The sequence below is a fragment of the Pagrus pagrus genome (genome assembly GCF_965226575.1).
Source record: "Pagrus pagrus genome assembly, chromosome: 24".
Taxonomy (NCBI): Eukaryota; Metazoa; Chordata; class Actinopteri; order Spariformes; family Sparidae; genus Pagrus; species Pagrus pagrus.
In genome coordinates, this window is record NC_140206.1 from 1,957,829 (window position 1) to 1,982,772 (window position 24,944).

The window sequence follows — 24,944 nt, forward strand, 5'->3', positions numbered from 1 at the left end:
ATTTGTACAACTACACTGAGTTTTTAAAAAAGTATGCAACTCCTATTACACCTAAAGAATTTGCCATAATATTCGACGCTACAAGGATGAAATTTTGATTTCAGAGGTGGGGACACAAGTTCTTCTAGTTTTCTATCGCTACTTTTAAGTTCACTGTTCCCTTTTTTGGTTTGAATGGTTGTAAAGCATGTAGCAAAACATTACCACCCAATTCTGTGTTTCACCTTGTTAGTCAACTTCACTCCAACTCAGTAGCACAAATTTCACACTTATTTTTGGGATATATGGTAAACAGACGTTATTTCTGCTCCTCCATCTTGTGCTCCTTTACATCCACACATCCCTGCCTGCTGCTGATCCAGCGAAGATAAACATAACAAAAGGTGGAATATCTATGAGCAACTTATACTTTAATTAATTACAATAATGACAACAAATATTGCCAAATAAGCTAGTTTATGTCACTCCCTCCCTACTGTGAGTTCCTGACCCAGCTCATGAACTCTCTGCTTAGTCGCTACTGCTTCTTACCAGTGAAATAATACATTCACACATTTACACAGACTTTTCAGTTCAGCGGCCTCAATATAAAACTGTACCTGGCCAGTTTGCTTCTTTCATCTGACAAAATATAAGATGCATGGTGTTTGAACTGTGAAAGCTCTGATACAGATCATCACCCCGACACTTGTCACAATGCTTAATCTCATGACTAACATGTTTATTCTTTCAACCTCACCTGAGTCTCCAGCTTCTCCTCCTACACCTCCTCCAGCTTCTCCTCCAGCTTCTCCTCCTACATCTCCTCCAGCTTCTCCTCCTCTACCTCCTCCAGCCTCTCCTCCTCTACCTCCTCCAGCTTCTCCTCCTCTACCTCCTCCAGCTTCTCCTCCATCTCCTCCAGCCTCTCCTCCTACATCTCCTCCAGCTTCTCCTCTACCTCCTCCAGCTTCTCCTCTACCTCCTCCAGCTTCTCCTCCAGCCTCTCCTCCTCTACCTCCTCCAGCCTCTCCTCCTCTACCTCCTCCAGCTTCTCCTCCTCTACCTCCTCCAGCCTCTCCTCCTCTACCTCCTCCTACATCTCCTCCAGCTTCTCCTCCTCTACCTCCTCCAGCCTCTTCTCCATCTCCTCCAGCCTCTCCTCCTACATCTCCTCCATCTTCTCCTCCTCCAGCTTCTCCTCCTCTACCTCCTCCAGCTTCTCCTCCTACATCTCCTCCAGCTTCTCCTCCTCCATCTCCTCCAGCTTCTCCTCCATCTCCTCCAGCCTCTCCTCCTACATCTCCTCCATCTTCTCCTCCTCCAGCTTCTCCTCCTACATCTCCTCCAGCTTCTCCTCCTACATCTCCTCCAGCTTCTCCTCCTCCATCTCCTCCAGCTTCTCCTCCATCTCCTCCAGCCTCTCCTCCTACATCTCCTCCATCTTCTCCTCCTCCAGCTTCTCCTCCTCCATCTCCTCCAGCTTCTCCTCCTCTACCTCCTCCTACATCTCCTCCAGCCTCTCCTCCTACATCTCCTCCAGCTTCTCCTCCTCTACCTCCTCCAGCCTCTCCTCCTACATCTCCTCCAGCTTCTCCTCTACCTCCTCCAGCCTCTTCTCCTCCATTTCCTCCAGCCTCTCCTCCTCCATCTCCTCCAGCCTCTCCTCCTACATCTCCTCCAGCTTCTCCTCTACCTCCTCCAGCTTCTCCTCTACCTCCTCCAGCTTCTCCTCCAGCCTCTCCTCCTCTACCTCCTCCAGCCTCTCCTCCTCTACCTCCTCCAGCTTCTCCTCCTCTACCTCCTCCAGCCTCTCCTCCTCTACCTCCTCCTACATCTCCTCCAGCTTCTCCTCCTCTACCTCCTCCAGCCTCTTCTCCATCTCCTCCAGCCTCTCCTCCTACATCTCCTCCATCTTCTCCTCCTCCAGCTTCTCCTCCTCTACCTCCTCCAGCTTCTCCTCCTACATCTCCTCCAGCTTCTCCTCCTCCATCTCCTCCAGCTTCTCCTCCATCTCCTCCAGCCTCTCCTCCTACATCTCCTCCATCTTCTCCTCCTCCAGCTTCTCCTCCTACATCTCCTCCAGCTTCTCCTCCTACATCTCCTCCAGCTTCTCCTCCTCCATCTCCTCCAGCTTCTCCTCCATCTCCTCCAGCCTCTCCTCCTACATCTCCTCCATCTTCTCCTCCTCCAGCTTCTCCTCCTCCATCTCCTCCAGCTTCTCCTCCTCTACCTCCTCCAGCTTCTCCTCCTCTACCTCCTCCTACATCTCCTCCAGCCTCTCCTCCTACATCTCCTCCAGCTTCTCCTCCTCTACCTCCTCCAGCCTCTCCTCCTACATCTCCTCCAGCTTCTCCTCTACCTCCTCCAGCCTCTTCTCCTCCATTTCCTCCAGCCTCTCCTCCTCCATCTCCTCCAGCTTCTCCTCCTACATCTCCTCCAGCCTCTCCTCCTCTACCTCCTCCAGCTTCTCCTCCTCCATCTCCTCCAGCTTCTCCTCCTCCATCTCCTCCAGCTTCTCCTCCTCTACCTCCTCCAGCTTCTCCTCCTCCATCTCCTCCAGCTTCTCCTCCTCTACCTCCTCCAGCTTCTCCTCCTACATCTCCTCCAGCTTCTCCTCCTCTACCTCCTCCAGCTTCTCCTCCTACATCTCCTCCAGCTTCTCCTCCATTTCCTCCAGCCTCTTCTCCTCCATTTCCTCCAGCCTCTCCTCCTCCATCTCCTCCAGCCTCTCCTCCTCCATCTCCTCCAGCTTCTCCTCCTACATCTCCTCCAGCTTCTCCTCCTCTACCTCCTCCAGCTTCTCCTCCAGCTTCTCCTCCTCTACCTCCTCCAGCTTCTCCAGCTTCTCCTCCTACATCTCCTCCAGCTTCTCCTCCTCTACCTCCTCCAGCTTCTCCTCCTCTACCTCCTCCAGCTTCTCCTCCTACATCTCCTCCAGCTTCTCCTCCTCTACCTCCTCCAGCTTCTCCTCCAGCTTCTCCTCCTCTACCTCCTCCAGCTTCTCCAGCTTCTCCTCCTACATCTCCTCCAGCTTCTCCTCCTCTACCTCCTCCAGCTTCTCCTCCTCTACCTCCTCCATCTCCTCCAGCCTCTTCTCCTCCATCTCCTCCAGCCTCTCCTCCTCTACCTCCTCCAGCCTCTTCTTCATCTCCTCCTTAGTTTCACAATAATCATGAGTTTGGATATAAAATCTCATTTGTAATCTGAGGTTTCATTGAGTTTTTCTCTAAATCTTTCATTGTTGGTGTTTTTTAAACACTTGCTGCCTTTCAACATAAAAATAATACATGAAAATAAGTTTCTCTCTTTGGTATTAAATATAAGCTTTTTAAAATCTTTGCATTGTTGAGGCTCTACAGTTGTAATAATAACAATAATAATAATAATAATAATTCATTTGATTCATCAGCACTTTCAGTACAACTCAAAGACACTGAGACACTGAGAGCTGTGTAATTGATGAGGAGGACCTTGAAGTGGACATGCTGCTTTATTGGGAGCCAGTTGCAGGATGGTGGAACTGACACTGTGACTTCTAAAGAAGTCTCTTATGTCCACTTTTCTTTTTTTAGACATCCTGGCTGCGCCTAATTACCAAACACACACACACACACGCACGCACGCACACGGACACCGACTCAAACGTTCATGTGAATGAAGCCTCTGGTGTTACAATCCTTCCAGCTGACGTGACCCAGCAGAACAAACGCCCAACTCACCGCGGCAGATTAATAAGGTTCCTGGGCAGCGAGCAGACCGGTGTGCAGGCGAGGTGGAGAAGAGAAGAAGAAGAAGGAGCGGCAGAGCTTAAACTAGAAAAAAGATATAATTCTCACTTATGGTGAGAAAACTGAAGGGAAAGGAATTGTTTTTGTTCAATCTGTTTATTTTACAAGGACAATATTACATCCATAAATGCAAATGGTCATCAACAAAACACATTTTCATGAATTTAAACCAGAAACCAGATTTTACATGCAGCTGCTAAAAAACATGAAAGACAAAAGCTGTAAGAACCCAGGGTCCGTTTCACAAAGCAGGTTTAGTGGTGTAATATAGTTCTGCCGCCTGTTTTTTGAGAAAATCATTGCAAAAATCAGTCAGTCGGCGACATTAGGAGTTACATTAGGTGGCGACTGTTTTCACTACCATGTCCTTTTGATAATGATCCGTGGATGAAGGTGCAGCATTACTGCGCAGAGGATGGAGATGATCATCAGACCGCGCATAGATGTTCTTGCATTTCCAGACAGTTATCATTTTGAGCGGTACCGTTTCACGTCACAGTCCATCATTTACATACACAACCTGATCCGTCCTTACATTCCCAACATTACCAACCGAAGTCCTGCTCTCACATCCAGCAGATGTTGTGTGTTGCGCTGCGCTTTTTTGCAAATGGGAGTTTTTTATACAACGTCGGAGATGCAGAGCACTTTACAAAAGTAAAGAAAAGTCATGAAAGGGAAATAAATATTTTTATGAATAGGCTTAAAATACATATATAGGTCTAGGCATATTACATTTTATAAAAGCACTTGTGTTTTGGGGGTGAGCTCAGAGGATGAGCTCAGCCACTGGCCTTCCTAAACTCTGGCTCAGGCCCAGCTGCTCCTCTGTTAGAGGTGCGGTGCTGCGCCACCAGCAGCATCTGCTTTCTTTCTGTTGGCTGAGTAAGTCTGTGTTAGTTTAAACAGGCTTAATTATTCAGCAGAACATGATATAGATGAGAAGACATGTATGTGTGTGAAAACAGCATTATGTTGGGGATAAAACAACTACAGTCAAACAGCCACTTATTATTCACTTTACAATGTAAAACATGATTAAATGAGGTCCCCCGTGAGATCATGCTGAGGTCTCACCTGTTTGAACAATGTTTTTATGTTTCATCTTAAGCTGCTTACACAACGTGCTCAAACTCACCGTATGAGCGCATTAATAAAAAAAAATTAAAAAAACGTAGCCCTCCTCTTCCCCGTTGCCATGGTGACTCGTCCAATCGGGGCTCCATTGACGCTGTCTTTTTATACTTGTGGCGCACGCGCTGAACTCCAGGTGAAACTACTCCGAGTTGATCAAACTCAAATCAGCTGTTCTGGAACCGAAAACTCAGAGTTTCTATCTCAGAGTAGATCAACTCAGAGTTCAAGGTTAGACTCAGAGTTTGTTGAACCTGCTTTGTGAAACGGAGCCCTGGACTACTACTTATAATAATCATAATAATAATAATAATAATAATAATAATAATAACAATCAAAATCACCACTATATTTATCTCTTATCGGGCTGAGAAGAAAACAATCCAAGTGTGGTCTCCCTTTAAGATCCAGGTGGACCAGGGCCTGACAGGTCCAACAGTGGCACTCGTCCCCCTGAGGGACAGGGAGGTGGTCCTCTGCTGCTGGACCCTCTGACCCGCCGTCTCACAACCATCTGTCCCACCAACAACTCTGTTTGATGCATGTGAACAAATACACTGATATTACACTGAGGAGCTGCGTGTGTGTGTGTGTGTGTGTGTGTGTGTGTGTGTCATCATCCTGATCAATACCTGGTGGGATGAGAGGGGACAAATACCTTAATGAGGGAAATATTGATGACATCACCTGCATCGATCCTCCAGCAGCAGAAATCATGTGTCTGAACATCAACAGGAGGAACAGCTGATCAACGTCATCGATCATTTAGACCTCCTGACTCGTTTCCTTTGGGCACTTTATAACGACCAACGTATTGTTACAGTGACGTCACTGCGTCCATGGATATGTTTGTGCCCCCCCCCCCCCCCCGCGGTTTCCGGTTTAAGTTAACTTTCACTTTCACTGCTCCTCGTGTCGCAGCAGCTTCTTCTCTCCGTCTAAAGGTAATTTAACGGACATTTGAGATGTTTCACACTTTAATGACTCTGCGCATCTTGTCTCTGTTCACTTTTGTCCGCTTGTTGCGCTAAAAACAGCAGAAATCCTCGTTCAGACTGAACAAACTTCATAAAGTCACCTCAGAGGGAACCGCTCACAGCGGCTCTCCGCCATTTTGTGTGTGAAATGAGAGTAGAAGTGGAGTTAGTTGGTCAGTATGTGAGCACAGAGTGGTTGTCAGTGTGTAGCTCCACTTACTGATGACTGAAGGCAGCTTTTCCTGCCTGAATCAGCCTGTGGAGGAGGCCGAGACGAGCCGCCGCTCTCCCGCTGTCTGACGCACTGAACGCGGCTGGAGAGCAGCTGTTCGCCTGGATGCGGGAGCTGGAGGTGCTGAGGGGGCTGCAGCACCCCCTAAAACGAGGCTGTAACATGGGCCGAACTTACAAGAAGGCCCGAACCATTCAGAATTTGTCATCGACAGCGTTTCTCACAGTTTATAAAGGTCCTCTTAACTCAACAACTCACAAAATGGAGCGATTTTTCAAGGGAGTCTGGGGACTTCCTGTCCCTCCTCCTCTCCCTGCTGCTGCTGACTGCAGCTGATGTGACTTATAATATGTTGGTGTTCAGGTTCTTGTTCATAATGATCAGATACATGTTATCCTGGAGGTTCACATGAGTCCAAACACAGGAATGTGGCCCACCATTTACTATGACGTCATCATACAGACTGAGCCCTCAGCACCAGCTGCATGAAGTGGAAACACGTGACTGAAGTACCTCAGGATTGTAGTTCCGTGAAGTACTCGAGTAAATGTACTTTCCTCCACTGTTACTGGTGTTTCTAGAACAGTGAGTCCAGTCGTGTGTCGCTGGTTAAACTGGTGTTCAGAGCAGACGACTCACTTCCGGTCTGATGGCTCCATGACACCATCTAGTGGACTGACAGTAGAAGTGCAGCATTCATGTGACACTGATATGAAGCAGCCAATCAGTGGAGGAGCAGCTGATGTTCTGACAGGAGACATGATGGAAAGGCTGATTTCAGTTGATGTGCAGATGAATGATTTGTGTTTCCTCTCCAGATGAAAGTGTGTGTGAGTTGAGCAGCATGAATCAGTGTGAGGACAGAGAGGAGGGAGGCCCTCCCTCTAAAACCGCTGGACCTGGACCTGGACCTGGACCTGAATCTGGACCTGATCCCAGCTGTGTGTCCTTGAAGAGTGACCAGTCATTTGGTCGCTACATGGATTTTAAAGGACAGCATGATTCAGACAGACAGTAAGTTGTTGGACAACATAATCTAAATGTTGATGTTCCCTCCTCATGTTGCTCTCTGCTGATGTCTGTCCTCAGTGAATCCAGTCTGACCGGTCGTCCTCATGATGTTCATGGTCTTTGATAATGATTCCTTGTGTGGATTCAGTGGCAGTGATGGAGGACAAAGTCAACAGTGGTCGTTCTGTGTAAAAACACTTTGAAAAGTTCAGCTGAGGATAATCTGAAGCTTCAGCAGTCTGACTGACACAAATCAAGAGAGGATCTTCCAAAGTCTTTCTACTCTGAAATGGACTTTGTTGTAAAATGTTTCAGCTACCAGAGTCTATAAAGTCCAGTCAGGATATTTGTGCTGAGTCATTAGAAAACAGGCCCACAGTGTTGCTGCTGATGTACCCACAGTTCAGTCTGTTATCTGTCAATACCAGGAAAACCTTTCAGTCCCAGCTGGTTTCAGTACTTGATGTAGAAATTACCCGTTTATTCACAGGAGCTAAACTACATTTTTATTGAACTCTTGTGTGTTGATCCGTGTCTTGTTGATAGCTGCTAGTTTCTCCAGCAGCTTCTGTGTCTGAAGAATAAAAAGTGAATTTCCATCCTGATGGTCTTCCTCTGTGTCTAACAGGATCTATAGGAGACCAGCTACTGCTGGACCTGGACCTCAATCTGAACCTGATCCCAGCTGTGTGTCCTTGAAGAGTGACCAGTCATTTGGTCGCTACATGGATTTTAAAGGACAGCATGATTCAGACAGACAGTAAGTTGTTGGACAACATGGTCTAAATGTTGATGATCCCTCCTCATGTTGCTCTCTGCTGATGTCTGTCCTCAGTGAATCCAGTCAGACCGGTCGTCCTCATGATGTTCGTGGTCTTTGATAATGATTACTCGTGTGGTTTCAGTGGCAGTGATAATCTGAAGCTTCAGCAGTCTGACTGACACAAATCAAGAGAGGATCTTCCAAAGTCTTTCTACTCTGAAATAGGGTTGGGTACCGAGCCCAGTATGAGTATGGAACCGGTTCCGACGTAAACGGTAGTAACTGGACCGAATAAAAACAAAGTTTCGGTGCCTCATTTCGGTGCTGCACTTGACGGCACCGACGTCGCACGTGTTGCGCATGACGTCAGTGACGCTGCTCGGTGCCGCTGATGAGAAGGTGAGAGGATCAACTCGATACAGTATTGTTGTATCTGATATTATGTAAATTGTGTGACTTTTATTTAATAATAGTTTGTTTTTATAATGTTTTAAGTTAATTGTTTTCAATTTGGCTCTGGAAATAAAAGGGCATTGTTTTTTTGACGAAGTGTGTGCATTTTTAGGTTTTTAAGTACCGGTTCAAGTACCGTTTAAGCACCGGAACCGTTTAAAAAATACCGAGTAGTAACCGGTATCGGAAAAAACCCAACCGATACCCAACCCTACTCTGAAATGGACTTTGTTGTAAAATGTTTCAGCTACCAGAGTCTATAAAGTCCAGTCAGGATATTTGTGCTGAGTCATTAGAAAACAGGCCCACAGTGTTGCTGCTGATGTACCCACAGTTCAGTCTGTTATCTGTCAATACCAGGAAAACCTTTCAGTCCCAGCTGGTTTCAGTACTTGATGTAGAAATGATCCGTTTATTCACAGGAGCTAAACTACATTGTTTGAGGTGGAGATTCAATTTAACTGAATGCTCGTGAAGATTTGAATAAACCTCATGATGTATCAAAGACTCTGGCCATGGTTTGAAGGAGTCTTCATCTTAAATTATGAATGAGCAGATATAAGTTGAACAGAGTGCTTGATGAAGTGAAAACATCAGAGCTGTACATGTTTGATTGTGTGTTCTTGTGTTTGTGTGTCAAACTGCACTCAATAGCAAATCAAAGACAGTAACTGCCATCACCATAAGAAATATGAGGTCCTGCTGAGCACAACGTGTCAGATTTCTGTTTGTGTGTTGTCAAAAATGTGACTAGTGGAGCAGTGGACCTGGTTTGGTTGAATATTTGACGTCAGAATGAATTCATGATCCACAGACTGAAACCATTCAGCTTCATGTTATATTGAACTGTGTTGATCCGTGTCTTGTTGATAGCTGCTAGTTTCTCCAGCAGCTTCTGTGTCTGAAGAATAAAAAGTGAATGTCCATCCTGTTGGTCTTCCTCTGTGTCTAACAGGATCTATAGGAGACCAGCTACTGCTGGACCTGGACCTCAATCTGAACCTGATCCCAGCTGTGTGTCCTTGAAGAGTGACCAGTCATTTGGTCGCTACATGGATTTTAAAGGACAGCATGATTCAGACAGACAGTAAGTTGTTGGACAACATGGTCTAAATGTTGATGTTCCCTCCTCATGTTGCTCTCTGCTGATGTCTGTCCTCAGTGAATCCAGTCAGACCGGTCGTCCTCATGATGTTCATGGTCTTTGATAATGATTCCTCGTGTGGTTTCAGTCCAGTCAGGATATTTGTGCTGAGACCTTTCAGTCCTGGTTGATGATCTGATGGCTGAAATCATTCAGCTTCATATTTTATTGAACTCTCGTGTCTTGATCCTTCAATGAAAGTATTTCATTAGGATCCTTATATCCTAGAATACTTTCTCCACAACAATAGCTGCTAGTTTCTCCAGCAGCTTCTGTGTCTGAAGACAAAAAGGTGGATTTCCATCTTGTTGGTCTTAAAATAATAATAAAATGAATAAAAATAATTTCTTCTTTTTTAATAGCTAATGAATTCAATAATTTCTGTGTGAATTAAAAGTGAATTTTCAACCTGGTGGTCTTTGTGTCTACCAGGATCTATGGGAGAGCAAGCTCTGCTGTACTCCGACCTGGACCTGGACCTGGACCTCAGCTTAGCTTTGTGTCCTTCAAGAGTGACTGGTCACTTGATTGTCGCATTGAACTTAAAGGGGAACAAAACTCTGCTGCACAGAGGTAAACTGATGATAACATTACATCTGACTGATTCATGTTTTTACTGTTAATCATCCAGAGAAGTTTTTTAAAGCTGTCGGTTTGTTTTCTGCATCGTTCTTCGTCACTCACATTTATATTGTCACATCTGAACGCTGCCCAGTAGAACCAGTCTGCCATTGTGGACTCCAGTTGAACATTTTCTCCACACACTGGTTCTGACTGTTGTCTGATGACTGCATGAGTTTAAGACTGTGAAATGATTTGACTGACAGGAGAAGAGAACTGGGGGGCGGCCCAGTGAGGGCAGAGGAAGGGAGAAGAGAGGGAACAATGGAAGGAGCTGGAGGTTTGACTGCCTGGTCAGTGGGGGGTCTGTCACCCTGACCAGTAGTCGCTCAAAGCTGGGTCTCTTGGCAGTCTTTTCATATGGTGTGAGGACCGGAGTCCATTTTAATCCACAATGAATGACTTGATCCGTGGATTACAGAGTAAATAAGTAAATATAATTTAATATGAAATTAAACAGACTAAAATAGTTGTAAATGCAGTCAGAGTCAGTGAAGAAGAGGTCAGGTTGTCACTCTAATCACCTGGTGACAGTCCGTCAGAAAGTCCAGAATCCAGTTACACAGTACGAGAAATTGGATCCTGGGTGAGAGGGAGGGCTCTTAGTTCAGATGAGGGATTTAACCAGCCTCTCAAGACATTTACTGGTGATTGGGGCGAGCGCTATTGAGACTGGACGCTTTCTGCTGTTTGGGGATGACGGTGGTGGATTTGAAGCTGGTGGGGACAGTCTGCAGGAAGAGGGACAGGTGAAATATGTCCATGAAAACTCCCACCAGCTGGTGGGCGCATGTCCTCAGGACTTGTCCTCGTCTGCCAACCAGGCCAGCTGCCTTGTGTGGGTTCGTCCACATGAACGACTGGCAGACTTCAATAACCTCAATAATAACCTCAATAACCCTTTTCAGACAGAGATTCAACAATAAGGCCACAACGAAGCCTTGCCTCTACACCGCCTTTGTTTGTTCACACTAACCAAGCAGCACCGGCATGAAGCATTTTATCTTCTTCTTCCTGATGTTTAGAATTACAACAGAAATAATTCTCAGTAAGTGATGTCGAGGTGACGGTTAGAAACACAAACTACCTGGTGTAATTAAATAACTTAAAATAAACCAAATAAAGTAAGTAGTCAGTAAATATCAACACTGACAGCTGCATCACATCAGACTGAGTTCTGCCAGAGCTGCAGACTGGACTGTTGATTCCCAGTGGGATCAGCAGCACGACCAACACTTTGATGTCAGGGGAAACCATCTGATTCAGTGATGTCATCAACACTTTAACTCAAAGGACCTTCAGCTTGTGTTTGTCTCTGAGAGGACAGACATAATGTGGCTGATTCTTCATGATTCCTCCACAGAGTCGACCAGGAGAGCTCAGAGGTTCCCAGAGGTCCGTCTGCCCAGCAGCATCAAACACAACTGGACTCCATATTTATGGTCTGTACATGAACAACAACTACTTCAACATCCAGTCTGTTCACAATAATCTCCATGCTGCACTTTACAGACCAGTGGTGAATCTGTCCATCATGGATCTGATGTTTGGCTAAATGATGTTAAATGTTCTCATTCACATAATATTCTGTTTCAGCTGCTGGAGGAGGACATTGTCACTTTTGTGAAGAACGAGCTGAGGAAGATCCAGAAGGTTCTGAGTTCAGATTACCCAGAATGCTTAGAGAGTCAGAGGGATGGTGAGGATGAAGAGCAGAGGAGGAGCAGCAGAGAGGCATTTCTGAAGATCACACTTCACTTCCTGAGGAGAATGAAGCAGGAGGAGCTGGCTGACTGTCTGCAGAGCAGTAAGGATTTCTCTAAAGATTTAACTTGATGGATCAATGAGATGTTTACTGAAGTCTGATGATGATGATGATGATGGAAAATCTGTTTATATATGCAATCTTTAGGGGAAGGAAATTGTCATATTGTCTTTATAAATAACTTAATGATCTTTTTTGTTGTGTATTTATTTAGAACATCTTGCTGCAGTTTGTCAGCGTAAACTTAAATCTAACCTTCAGAAGAAGTTCCAGTGTGTGTTTGAGGGGATCGCTAAAGCAGGAAACTCGACCCTTCTGAATCAGATCTACACAGAGCTCTACATCACAGAGGGAGGGACTGCAGAGGTCAATGATGAACATGAGGTCAGACAGATTGAAACAGCATCCAGGAAACCAGACAGATCAGAAACAACAGTCAGACAAGAAGACATCTTTAAAGCCTCACCTGGAAGAGATGAACCAATCAGAACAGTGATGACAAAGGGAGTGGCTGGCATCGGGAAAACAGTCTTAACACAGAAGTTCACTCTGGACTGGGCTGAAGACAAAGCCAACCAGGACATACAGTTCACATTTCCATTCACCTTCAGAGAGCTGAATGTGCTGAAAGAGAAAAAGTTCAGCTTGGTGGAGCTTGTTCATCACTTCTTCACTGAAACCAAAGAAATCTGCAGCTTTGAAGAGTTCCAGGTTGTGTTCATCTTTGACGGTCTGGATGAGTGTCGACTTCCTCTGGACTTCCACAACACTGAGATCCTGACTGATGTTACAGAGTCCACCTCAGTGGATGTGCTGCTGACAAACCTCATCAGGGGAAACCTGCTTCCCTCTGCTCGCCTCTGGATAACCACACGACCTGCAGCAGCCAATCAGATCCCTCCTGGGTGTGTTGACATGGTGACAGAGGTCAGAGGGTTCACTGACCCACAGAAGGAGGAGTACTTCAGGAAGAGATTCAGAGATGAGGAGCAGGCCAGCAGAATCATCTCCCACATCAAGACATCACGAAGCCTCCACATCATGTGCCACATCCCAGTCTTCTGCTGGATCACTGCTACAGTTCTGGAGGATGTGTTGAAGACCAGAGAGAGAGGAGAGCTGCCCAAGACCCTGACTGAGATGTACATCCACTTCCTGGTGGTTCAGGCCAAAGTGAAGAAGGTCAAGTATGATGGAGGAGTTGAGACAGATCCACACTGGACTCCAGAGAGCAGGAAGATGATTGAGTCTCTGGGAAAACTGGCTTTTGATCAGCTGCAGAGCGGCAACCTGATCTTCTATGAATCAGACCTGACAGAGTGTGGCATCGATATCAGAGCAGCCTCAGTGTACTCAGGAGTGTTCACACAGATCTTTAAAGAGGAGAGAGGACTGTACCAGGACAAGGTGTTCTGCTTCGTCCATCTGAGTGTTCAGGAGTTTCTGGCTGCTCTTCATGTCCATCTGACATTCATCAACTCTGGAGTCAATCTGATGTCAGTAGAAGAGCAATCAGCATCCTGGTGGTCGGAAGTGTTTGGAGGCAAATCAACACGTTTCTACCAGAGTGCTGTGGACGAGGCCTTACAGAGTCAAAATGGACACCTGGACTTGTTCCTCCGCTTCCTCCTGGGTCTTTCACTGCAGACCAATCAGAATCTCCTCCGAGGTCTGCAGACACAGACAGGAAGTAGCTCACAGGCCAATCAGAAAACAGTCCAGTACATGAAGAAGAAGATCAGTGAGAATCTGTCTCCAGAGAGAAGCATCAATCTGTTCCACTGTCTGAATGAACTGAACGATCGTTCTCTAGTGGAGGAGATCCAACAGTACCTGACATCAGGAAGTCTCTCCACAGATAAACTGTCTCCTGCTCAGTGGTCAGCTCTGGTCTTCATCTTACTGTCATCAGAAGAAGATCTGGATGTGTTTGACCTGAAGAAATTCTCTGCTTCAGAGGAGGCTCTTCTGAGGCTGCTGCCAGTGGTCAAAGCCTCCAACAAAGCTCTGTAAGTGTGGAGAAGTTTCTTCAGAATGCAGTAAATGTGCTGTTATTGACCCAAATAGAAATAATTTTTTTGTTCTGCTCATTATTCTTTATCCAGACTGAGTGGCTGTAACCTCTCAGAGAGAAGCTGTGAAGCTCTGTCCTCAGTTCTCAGCTCCCAGTCCTCTAGTCTGAGAGAGCTGGACCTGAGTAACAACAACCTGCAGGATTCAGGAGTGGAGGAGCTGTCTGTTGGACTGGAGAGTCCACACTGCAATCTGGAAAGTTTGAGGTCAGATCATGTTACTGTTTGTTGTGAAATCATTTATATATTTCTGGTAGATTGTTTTGCTATCAAACTTGTTTTCTTTCAATGTACCTTTCATTAATTCAGCTCCTGCACAACAAGAACAATGAGGATGGAGAACCTCATTTATGTTTGACATCATATGACTTTGATCCCTGGCTGTCTGTTTATTCTCAATTCAATCTTCATTCATTGTCACGCTGACAACATACTTTGGACTGAACAGCACTGGAACAAGAGATTATATATACCAGTCATTCCCAGAGAGGATTTTATTTGGGTTGCCAAATATATTTGCAGACTTTCGTTCATAGTCTTTAATTTAAGATCTCTATCTGCAGTACACCTTTGAGCCACATGGGGAGCTTGTTGGTATCCAGTGGTTGATTTGTAAATCAGGAGGTCTCGAGCACAGAGACGGTCCTACTCTGGTGGGTCCATCCTGTGGACTGCTACAATGGTGGGGATAAATGGACTTTAGGCCCAATGTTTTATTTACAACCACAAAAAGCAGCAGGTCAAGAAACCCTATGAAGTGACATGTTCCATCTGTCTGTCTATCAGTCCATCTCTGCTCCATCTCAGTGAGGTGAACAGCGTCACACTGAGACACACATCCTGATTGAGTTCATCATTTCACTGTTTCACAGCAGAACGCCCACTTGCTTGTAGGACTTACAGTGATCATGTGACAAAACATTTAGACATATTTAGATTAATCTCTTTTGAAATGGCTGGTGTATTGAAGACAATATAAGTGGACGTGGATAAATAGTTTGGAATGGTAATTTATGCACAGATCTGCTCTTTTCAAGTTTATTAGGCCTATTGTGAATTGGGTCGCATTGTTATCATTTTTAAAAAGTGGGACCCCCTGGGGTGCTCCTGTAGCTCAGTTGGTAGAGCATGCGTCCCATGTACAGAGGCTTTGTCTTCACTGCAGCAGCCCAGGTTTCAAGTTTGACCTCTGGTCCTTTGCTGCATGTCATCCCCCCTCTCTCATCTCCATTTCCTGTCATATCTGTGAGCTGTCAAATCAAATCAAATCAAATTTGATTTGTATAGCCCAAATTCACAAATCACAGTTTGCCTCAGAGGGCTTTACAATCTGTACAGAGACGACAGCCTCTGTCCTTCGACCCTCGATTCGAGTGAGGAAAAACTTGCCCCCCAAAAAAAGCCCTTTTAACAGGGAAAAAATGCGGAAGAAACCTCAGGGAGAGCCACAGAGGAGGGATCCCTCTCCCAGGACGGACAGACGTGCAATAGATGTCACATGTACAGAGCAGATCAACGAGATCACAATGTATACAATTATAATGGATGGTTGACAGGAATGAAAGCACATAAAGAGGCATCACAGCAACAACAATGAAATGCACATGGAAATGTGATTACTAGTGATAACAGTAGTAGTGGTTAACGGTAAGGATAGTATGTAGTAATGCATTACGATAATAGTAGTGGAACGTATGTAACAGAGATATGACTAATATTAGCAACAGTAGTGGTGGGTGTCGGGCAGGGTCATGGCAGTAGGCGCATCCACGATCAGGCAGGGTCATGGCAGTAGGCGCATCCATGATCAGGCAGGGCCATAGCAGTAGGCGCATCCACGATCAGGCAGGGCCATAGCAGTAGGCGCATCCACGATCCACGACCCGGGCGCGGCCAGGATCCATGGGAGCCTGTAGGACTAGAAAGCACAAGGACTCCGGGGAAGAAGTGAAGTCAGTGACATGCAGAGATGGGGCATGTATACAGGCATAATGTATACAGATGGAGAGGAGAGGAGGAGAGAGAAGCTCAGTGTGCCATTTGTCATTTGGGCCTATAGCAGCATAACTAAGAGCTGGTCCAGGACAGGCCAGGACAGGCCTGGGCCAGCCCTAACTATAAGCTCTATCGAAGAGGAAGGTCTTAAGTCTACTCTTAAAGGTAGAGAGGGTGTCCGCCTCCCGGACCAAAACAGGAAGATGGTTCCACAGAAGAGGAGCTTGATAGCTGAAGGCTCTGGCTCCCATTCTGCTTTTGGAGACTTTAGGAACTACAAGTAATCCTGCGTTCTGGGAGCGTAATGCTCTAGTTGGGTGATAGGGTAATATGAGCTCCTGGAGATATGATGGTGCCTGACCATTGACAGCTTTGTAAGTGAGGAGAAGGATTTTAAACTCTATTCTTGATTTTACAGGGAGCCAGTGCAGAGAGGCCAGTACAGGAGTAATATGATCTCTTTTCTTAGTTCCTGTCAGTACACGTGCTGCAGCATTCTGGACCAGCTGGAGACTCTTTAGAGACTTGTTAGGGCAGCCTGATAATAGAGAATTACAATAGTCCAGCCTGGAAGTAACAAATGCATGGACTAGCTTTTCTGCGTCTTTTTGAGACAGGATGGGCCTGATTTTTGCAATGTTACGTAGATGAAAAAATGTCCTATATAAATAATCCTCCTAATATGAAGCTATGAAAAGGCCAATAAATACTTTTTTTTATTTTTTTTATGTGTCACCGGAATAAAAGTTTTGGAAAACCCTGATACTGTATCACCAAAACTCAACATTTACCATGTTTTCTGTCTTCTTTTTTTTCTCTCCAGACTGAGTGGCTGTAACCTCTCAGAGAGAAGCTGTGAAGCTCTGTCCTCAGTTCTCAGCTCCCAGTCCTCTAGTCTGAGAGAGCTGGACCTGAGTAACAACAACCTGCAGGATTCAGGAGTGAAGCTTCTGCTTCCTGGACTGGAGAGTTCACACTGCAATTTGGAAAGTTTGAGGTCAGATCATGTAACTGTTTGTTGTGAAATCAATTATATATTTCTGGTAGATTGTTTTGCTATCAAACTTGTTTTCTTTCAATGTACCTTTCATTAATTCAGCTCCTGCACAACAAGAACAATGAGGATGGAGAACCTCATTTATGTTTGATATCATATGACTTTGATCCCTGGCTGTCTGTTTATTCTCAATTCAATCTTCATTCATTGTCACATTGACAACATACTTAGAACTGAACAGCACTGGAGCAAGAGATTATATATACTAGTCATTCCCAGAGAGGATGTTATTTGGGTTGCCAAATATATTTGCAGACTTTCGTTCATAGTCTTTAATTTAAGATCTCTATCTGCAGTACACCTTTGAGCCACATGGGGAGCTTGTTGGTATCCAGTGCTTGATTTGTAAATCAGGAGGTCTCGAGCACAGAGACGGTCCTACTCTGGTGGGTCCATCCTGTGGACTGCTACAATGGTGGGGAGAAATGGACTTTAGGCCCAATGTTTTATTTACAACCACCGGAAGAAAAGTTTGAGAAACCCTGATACTGCATCAGCAAAACTCAACATTTACCATGTTTTCTGTCTTCTTTTTTTTCTCCCCAGACTGAGTGGCTGTAACCTCTCAGAGAGAAGCTGTGAAGCTCTGTCCTCAGTTCTCAGCTCCCAGTCCTCTAGTCTGAGAGAGCTGGACCTGAGTAACAACAACCTGCAGGATTCAGGAGTGAAGCTTCTGCTTCCTGGACTGGAGAGTTCACACTGCAATTTGGAAAGTTTGAGGTCAGATCATGTAACTGTTTGTTGTGAAATCAATTATATATTTCTGGTAGATTGTTTTGCTATCAAACTTGTTTTCTTTCAATGTACCTTTCATTAATTCAGCTCCTGCACAACAAGAACAATGAGGATGGAGAACCTCATTTATGTTTGATATCATATGACTTTGATCCCTGGATGTCTGTTTATTCTCAATTCAATCTTCATTTATTGCCACATTGACAACATACTTAGAACTGAACAGCACTGGAGCAAGAGATTATATATACTAGTCATTCCCAGAGAGGATGTTATTTGGGTTGCCAAATATATTTGCAGACTTTCGTTCATAGTCTTTAATTTAAGATCTCTATCTGCAGTACACCTTTGAGCCACATGGGGAGCTTGTTGGTATCCAGTGCTTGATTTGTAAATCAGGAGGTCTCGAGCACAGAGACGGTCCTACTCTGGTGGGTCCATCCTGTGGACTGCTACAATGGTGGGGAGAAATGGACTTTAGGCCCAATGTTTTATTTACAACCACCGGAAGAAAAGTTTGAGAAACCCTGATACTGCATCAGCAAAACTCAACATTTACCATGTTTTCTGTCTTCTTTTTTTTCTCCCCAGACTGAGTGGCTGTAACCTCTCAGAGAGAAGCTGTGAAGCTCTGTCCTCAGTTCTCAGCTCCCAGTCCTCTAGTCTGAGAGAGCTGGACCTGAGTAACAACAACCTGCAGGATTCAGGAGTGAAGCTACTTTCTGCTGAACTGAAGAGTTCACACTGCAATTTGGAAAGTTTGAGGTCAGATCATGTTACCGTTTGTTGTGAAATCATTTATATATTTCTGGTAGATTTCTTTTGCTATCAAACTTGTTTTCTTTCAATGTACCTTTCATTAAGTCATCTCCTGCGCAGCACGAACAATGAGGATGGAGAACCTCATGTATGTTTGACATCATATGACTTTGATACCTGGATGTCTGTTTATTCTCAATTCAATCTTCATTTATTGCCACGTTGACAACATACTTAGAACTGAACAGCAATGGAGCAAGAGATTACTTTTATTTACAACCACTGGAAGAAAAGTTTGAGAAAACCTGATACTGCATCACCAAAACTCAACATTTACCATGTTTTCTGTCTTCTTTTTTTTCTCTCCAGGCTGAGTGGCTGTAACCTCTCAGAGAGAAGCTGTGAAGCTCTGTCCTCAGTTCTCAGCTCCCAGTCCTCTAGTCTGAGAGAGCTGGACCTGAGAAACAACAACCTGCAGGATTCAGGAGTGAAGCTACTTTCTGCTGAACTGAAGAGTTCACACTGTGTCCTTGAAACTCTCAGGTCAGGATTCATTATTTTATTTCATTATTTCATGTAACATTACAATTGGAGCAGATCTTAATCATACTCTTAATATTATTCAATTTATTTAAGAGACTCAACATTTCCAAACAAAATAGATAAAAATAGTAAAATATACAACAAGATAAATAGACACAAGATTCAAGTATGTAGGTAATATGTACACAAGTGAGTATGTGTGTGAGGGGTGGTAGTGGAGGGTTATTGCACTGGTGTGAAGTCTTTAGAGAGTGAGGGGTGAAGGGGGGGTTGTGCATTTCACTGCCTGTGGGAAGAAACAGTTCTTCAGTCTGTTTGTTCTAGATCTGATGGATCTATATCTCTTCCCAGAGGGCAGGGGGGAGAACAGGTAATGTCCAGGGTGAGTGGGGTCCTTAAAGGATAAGTACCGTTTTTTACAACCTGGACCTTATTTCTGGCAAAAGATATGGTCATTTACTCACCCAGATAACTTTGGTGTCATTCGGCGTCGTTCGGACGAAATTAGATCCAGTGTAGCGCCGATATGTCCATATAATGGGAGAGACGGGGCAGCGACACACAGCCTCTATATAACGCATTATCTGCCACAAAACTAGTTAATTTCATCAATATTTTGTTACGATATGCTAGCGCTATTAGCCTCTGAGTCCGGGCTCGTCCGTTATCAACATCCGGGGTCAAACTAGCAGCAGCAGCTACAGGTAAACAAGGCGCGCTGTCGCGGGTGCGCGCGCAGCTCAGAGACGACATCTTCCAGGTCAGAGGTAGTAGATCAGCCTACAGACCCCGGATGTTGACAATAGACGAGCCCGGACTCAGAGGCTAATAGCGCTAGCATTTCATAACAAAATATTGATGAAATGAACTAGTTTCGTGGCAGATAATGTGTTATATAGAGGCTGTGTGTCGATGCCCCGTTACTCCCATTATATGGATATATCGCCGCTACACTGGATCTAATTTCGTCCGAACGACGCCGAATGACACCAAAGTTATCTGGGTGAGTAAATGACCATATCTTTTGCCAGAAATAAGGTCCAGGTTGTAAAAAACGGTACTTATCCTTTAACAATACAGCTGGCCTTCTTTTGGAGTCGGCCAGTGTAAATGTCTCTGAGAGGGGGTAGTGTCGTCCCGATGACACGCTCCGCTGCCCTCACCACCCGCTGCAGGTCCTTCCTGTCCTGTGTTGTGCAGCTGGAGAACCACAACGTGCAGCAGTAGGTCAGGAGGCTTTCTATCGCTGACCGATAGAAGTTGGTCAGCAGGTGGTGAGGGAGGTGAGCGTGCTTTAGCTTCCTGTAGGTGTAAAAGTTACTAAGGTGGAATGGGGGGACAGTTTCATTCCACCTCTGATCCTCCAACAGAGGTAGTTACACAGCCAAAACACAGGCGAGACGACCTGCGTGGACAGGAGTGTGATGTTCTGATAGTGTTCACAGTCTGACAACTTAACAGATCCTTCACTCATCAAAGTAACGATACAAACCCAATGACACCACTAATCTATTTATATATATATAAAATGTGGGTCTGTGAGTCTATTCTGCACTTTGGTCCCGATTTACTAATCTCAACAACCATTGGATGGATTGTCATGAGGTTTGGTTCAGACATTCATGCTCCCCTCAGGATGAACTGTAATTACTTTGGTGATCCTCCATCATCAGGTCATCATTTTAAACTGTACAATATTTTTGTTCATGACCAAGTATTTGCAAAACTAATGGCATTTCCATCAGCTTCAGTTGTACTCTGTGTTCAGTGCTGATTAGTAAATTAGTGAAAACTAAGATGATGAATATAATAAACGTTAAACCCTTAAACACAGATGTGCACTGAATCATCAGGACCCTCAGCTGATCTGTGATGTGTGTTGTTTTGTGTGTCTGCAGGCTGTCAGGCTGTCTGATCACAGAGGAAGGCTGTACTTCTCTGGCCTCAGCTCTGGACTCCAACCCCTCCCATCTGAGAGAGCTGGACCTGAGCTACAATCATCCAGGAGACTCAGGAGTGAAGCTGCTGTCTGCTCGACTGGAGGATCCAGGCTGGAGACTGGACACTCTCAGGTATGAAGAGTCCTGCTGCAGCCACAGACAGTCAGTGTGAGACTCTGTATCTCCACTGTAGATGGTTCAGTGTCGGGAGGTCTGCTTCGTTTACTCCACCTCCAGTTGTTCAGTTCAGTTCAGGAGAAAAGGCAGCATGGCACAAAGCCAAGAGTTACAAGTGAAGAGAGGAAGATGAGAAGAAGAGATGAAGATCAGCGACCAGGAGAGTCTTGGCACAAACACTAAAGTTACACCTCTTTTTTCAGACTAGTTTAGTGCCTGTTCAAAATGTGCCTGTTTGATTTGTTGGCCTCTGGTTTTGCTGCTTGATGAACCGTCATCCAAACTACTTCACACTCCACACTGATTGCAGAGGGTTATCAAACATTAACATTAAATCTAATTTCCACCACGTCACTGCTGTGTTATGATATTAATAATAACAATAGACCCTCTGTGTCAGACGTCTGGTCAGAAAATACTGAACCTCAAATTCAAAAGATTTCTGTGACACATAAATGAATTTAATCACTGAATGTCATAGAAACTCTTTCCCTGAACTGGAGAATCAGTGTTTCTGCCAAAGTGCTTGACTTTGAACTTAAAATGGTTCTGACATGGATCTTTATCAACACTGGAGTAACTGCATCCTAGATCATCACTGACAGTGTATCTGTGCCTCAGTGTGAAACATTTACAGACTGTAACAACTGTCTGTGGCGTCAGTTTAAAGTGAACAGAAGATATAAAACAGTCCAATAACAACGTTAGATGACACGAGGTGGAACATTCCCGTCACATCACCATAACAGCAGCAGTGCATAGATGAATTTAAGATGGGTCAGTGGTGCCGTCTTGGCTCCTGTCATAAGGAAACTGCTGCTCCAGCTGAGTTTGGGCTGTTTTGGGTAGTTCTCATTATAACAGCCTGCAGGGGCAGGAAAGCTTCGGTGTTTTTCACCGTCAGCAAAATCAAATGACAAAAGAAAAGAAAACATTCAGTGATCAATCATCTGCTCCATTGATTAACATGATATGTGACCTGTGCAGAGCTGCAGCTCTCTACAGTAGCTGGTGGACCTCTGGTTTAATGCTGTTGTAATGTACTTCAGCCCGGCTCGTAGCTGCTGACTCAGCTTCACTTTCAGCTGTTCTGGAGTCGTGTTCAGGTTCTGCTGGTGGAAATCCAGTGTTTCCTGATTTAGCTGCTTCAAAATAAAAGCTTTCAAATAACTAACGGGGGGTGGGGGGGACAAATAAAAAACAAAGATCTGAAAAAGAACATGATGGATCACCGTGCTTCTACAGTTTGATCCTTTTTTAATGTCAGTGTGACGGTCCTGGTCCTGTCGTTTTTATGTATTCAGTCCATTTCACCCACTTCCGGCAGCATTGATCCTCTTGAGTCCTTATTTTATAAGTCAGTTGTTCCATAATATGTATTTCGTCCATAACTTCCATCCAGTCTTCCTGTGACGGGGTCTGTCTTGTACCATTTTCTTGTAATTGCCTTTTTACAGGCTACTAACATAATTTTCAATATGTATCTATCATCTTTCAACACAACGTTTCCCGTAATGACGCCAAGATATAATAATGTACAAGACTTGGATGTACCATAACCCAAAACTCTGCCCATAACTAAATGAACATCTTCCCAGAATTTTGGGATCTTAGGCCAGAACACGTGTGAATGGTTCACATTTACATCTCCACAGCTTCTCCAACACGGCTGATTTTTCTAAATTCTTCCATTTGGCTACATAATCTTTGTCACACCAACAGATTACATGTCTAACTTGTGCAGCATGAAAATATCCCTGAAGGTTTGGCAGTGCCAAACCCCCCTTATCCTTTCCAATCCGTAATGTTTCAGATTGATTCTCGGTCTGTGACCATTCCATATAAACCTGGAAATGGTTTTGTCCCACAGTCTGAATTGTTTTTCGGGTATCTCAATGGGTAGTGACTGAAACAGGTAAAGAAGTCGGGGTAGAACGCTCATTTTTATGGTCTCTATTCGTGAACCGATGTCTGATGGAAGGATAGCCCACCTGTCCAAGTTGCTCTTAATTTCCTTCTCCAGTTTGACGTAATTAGCTTCATATAAATCATCAGTGTTTTGTGTTAAAGTGACCCCAAGATATTTCATTGTTGTTGCTCTCCAGTTCAGATTATGTTTTTGTTGTATGATTTTGGATGGGGAGTAGTTGAATGTTAGGATCTGTGTTTTGGTCAATTTAAGCTTGTATCCAGAACAAAAGCCAAACATCTCTGGTTGGTTGATTAGTATGGGGATGCATGTGTCTGGGTCCTCTAAAAAACAGACCACATCATCAGCAAAAAGTCCAATGGTGTGTTCCTCTCCCCCGACCTCTACTCCTTTAAGATCTCAGGGGCTCTATGAAGACTGCAAACAAGGTTGGAGAGAGACAGCAGCCCTGTCTAGTAGATGGTCCTGAAGCTGTGCTCTCAGTCAGACTGCCGTTTATTCTTATCCTTGCGGTCGGGTTTTGGTAAAGTGTTTTAATACGTCTGACAGCTTTGTCATTAAGTCCGAGTTTTTCAAGTACCTGATATAGAAAAGTCCAACTTACGCTATCAGAAGCCTTTTCTGCATCGAGGCTTATTAAGGCTGCACAGTTCTTCTTTTTTAGAATATGGTTAATAACATGTAGAGTTCTCCTCATGTTGTCTTGGGCTTGTTGTCCCTTAATAAAGCAGCAGAAACACAGCGAGAACAAAAAGCAGACTGTGCAGGTGAGATTCAGAAAAGCCCTGGAAGCTTCAAACAGGAATCTGACCTCAAAAGTTCTGACGTCCAAATCCAAAAGTCCTGTAATATACAAACATGAGCACGAGCTGACATTGGATCAGACAGCAAGCGTAAGGTCGCCCACAGGAAACAGCAGCAACATCCAATAACATAAAGATGAAGTCATGAATCCAAAAAGAGGTTTGTGTGTGTCCTCACATGTTGTCGTCCTCTTTCACACACACCAACATCCTGTGGCTCTCAGTGTGTGAGGAGAGTGGCAGAGGTGAAGAGGTTCAGGAGAACAGGGAGAAGCAGGCCTGATGGACATGTTGTGTTTCTGTGTATGAGTCATGTCATGTCCATGTCTGCATGCTGAAAGAGGATGTGCTGCTCTGACCCCCCTCCTCCTTTCAGGGTGGAGCCTGCTGGAGTCCGATGGTTGACACCAGGTCTGAGGAAGTGTGAGTGTGTTTTTACTTTGATTCAGCTTCACACTGTGACATCACTCAGTCACATCTGTGATGTCATCACCACACTGATGATACATTAATAACTGCAGCTGTGTTGTGTCTTTTTCTCTCCATCAGATTCCTGTGAGCTCACAGTCGACACAAACACAGTCAGCAGAAGCATCAAACTGTCTGACAACAACAGGAAGATGACACTTGTGGAGGAGGATCAGTCACATCCTGATCATCCAGAGAGGTTTGAGACACCCTGGCCTCAGCTGCTGTGTAGAACTGGTCTGACTGGTCGCTGTTACTGGGAGGTCGAGTGGAGAGGAAATGTTTCTATATCAGTGAGTTACAGAAGAATCAGAAGGAGAGGAGGCAGTGAAGACTGTGTGTTTGGATATAATGATCAGTCCTGGAGTCTGTGGTGCTTTAATGGTCGTTACTCTGTCTGTCACAATAACAGAAGAACAGACATCTCCTCCTCCTCCTCCTCTGGTAGAGTAGCAGTGTATGTGGACTGTCCTGCTGGCACTCTGTCCTTCTACAGAGTCTCCTCTGACTCACTGATCCACCTCCACACCTTCAGCACCACATTCACTGAACCTCTTTATCCTGGATTTGGGCTCTTGTGGTCCAGTTCTGGTTC

At 44.9% G+C, this 24,944-nt stretch overlaps 1 protein-coding gene across 1 annotated transcript in view; it reads left to right on the forward strand.

The window, feature by feature from the left end:
* The first annotated feature begins 5,802 nt into the window (after positions 1 to 5,802).
* The window catches only part of LOC311253452 (uncharacterized protein), a 298,131-nt gene continuing 278,989 nt past the window's right edge, over positions 5,803 to 24,944 (forward strand). The window contains exons 1-14 of the mRNA XM_084347438.1: positions 5,803 to 5,848; positions 6,932 to 7,127; positions 7,753 to 7,884; positions 9,296 to 9,427; positions 9,917 to 10,057; positions 11,469 to 11,547; positions 11,702 to 11,912; positions 12,085 to 13,879; positions 13,976 to 14,149; positions 16,761 to 16,934; positions 17,541 to 17,714; positions 18,321 to 18,494; positions 18,858 to 19,031; positions 20,930 to 21,103. Coding sequence (XP_084203564.1) covers positions 6,958 to 7,127; positions 7,753 to 7,884; positions 9,296 to 9,427; positions 9,917 to 10,057; positions 11,469 to 11,547; positions 11,702 to 11,912; positions 12,085 to 13,879; positions 13,976 to 14,149; positions 16,761 to 16,934; positions 17,541 to 17,714; positions 18,321 to 18,494; positions 18,858 to 19,031; positions 20,930 to 21,103 — 3,704 coding nt within the window. The 5' untranslated portion in view covers positions 5,803 to 5,848; positions 6,932 to 6,957. The remainder of the gene's footprint in view (positions 5,849 to 6,931; positions 7,128 to 7,752; positions 7,885 to 9,295; positions 9,428 to 9,916; positions 10,058 to 11,468; positions 11,548 to 11,701; positions 11,913 to 12,084; positions 13,880 to 13,975; positions 14,150 to 16,760; positions 16,935 to 17,540; positions 17,715 to 18,320; positions 18,495 to 18,857; positions 19,032 to 20,929; positions 21,104 to 24,944) is intronic.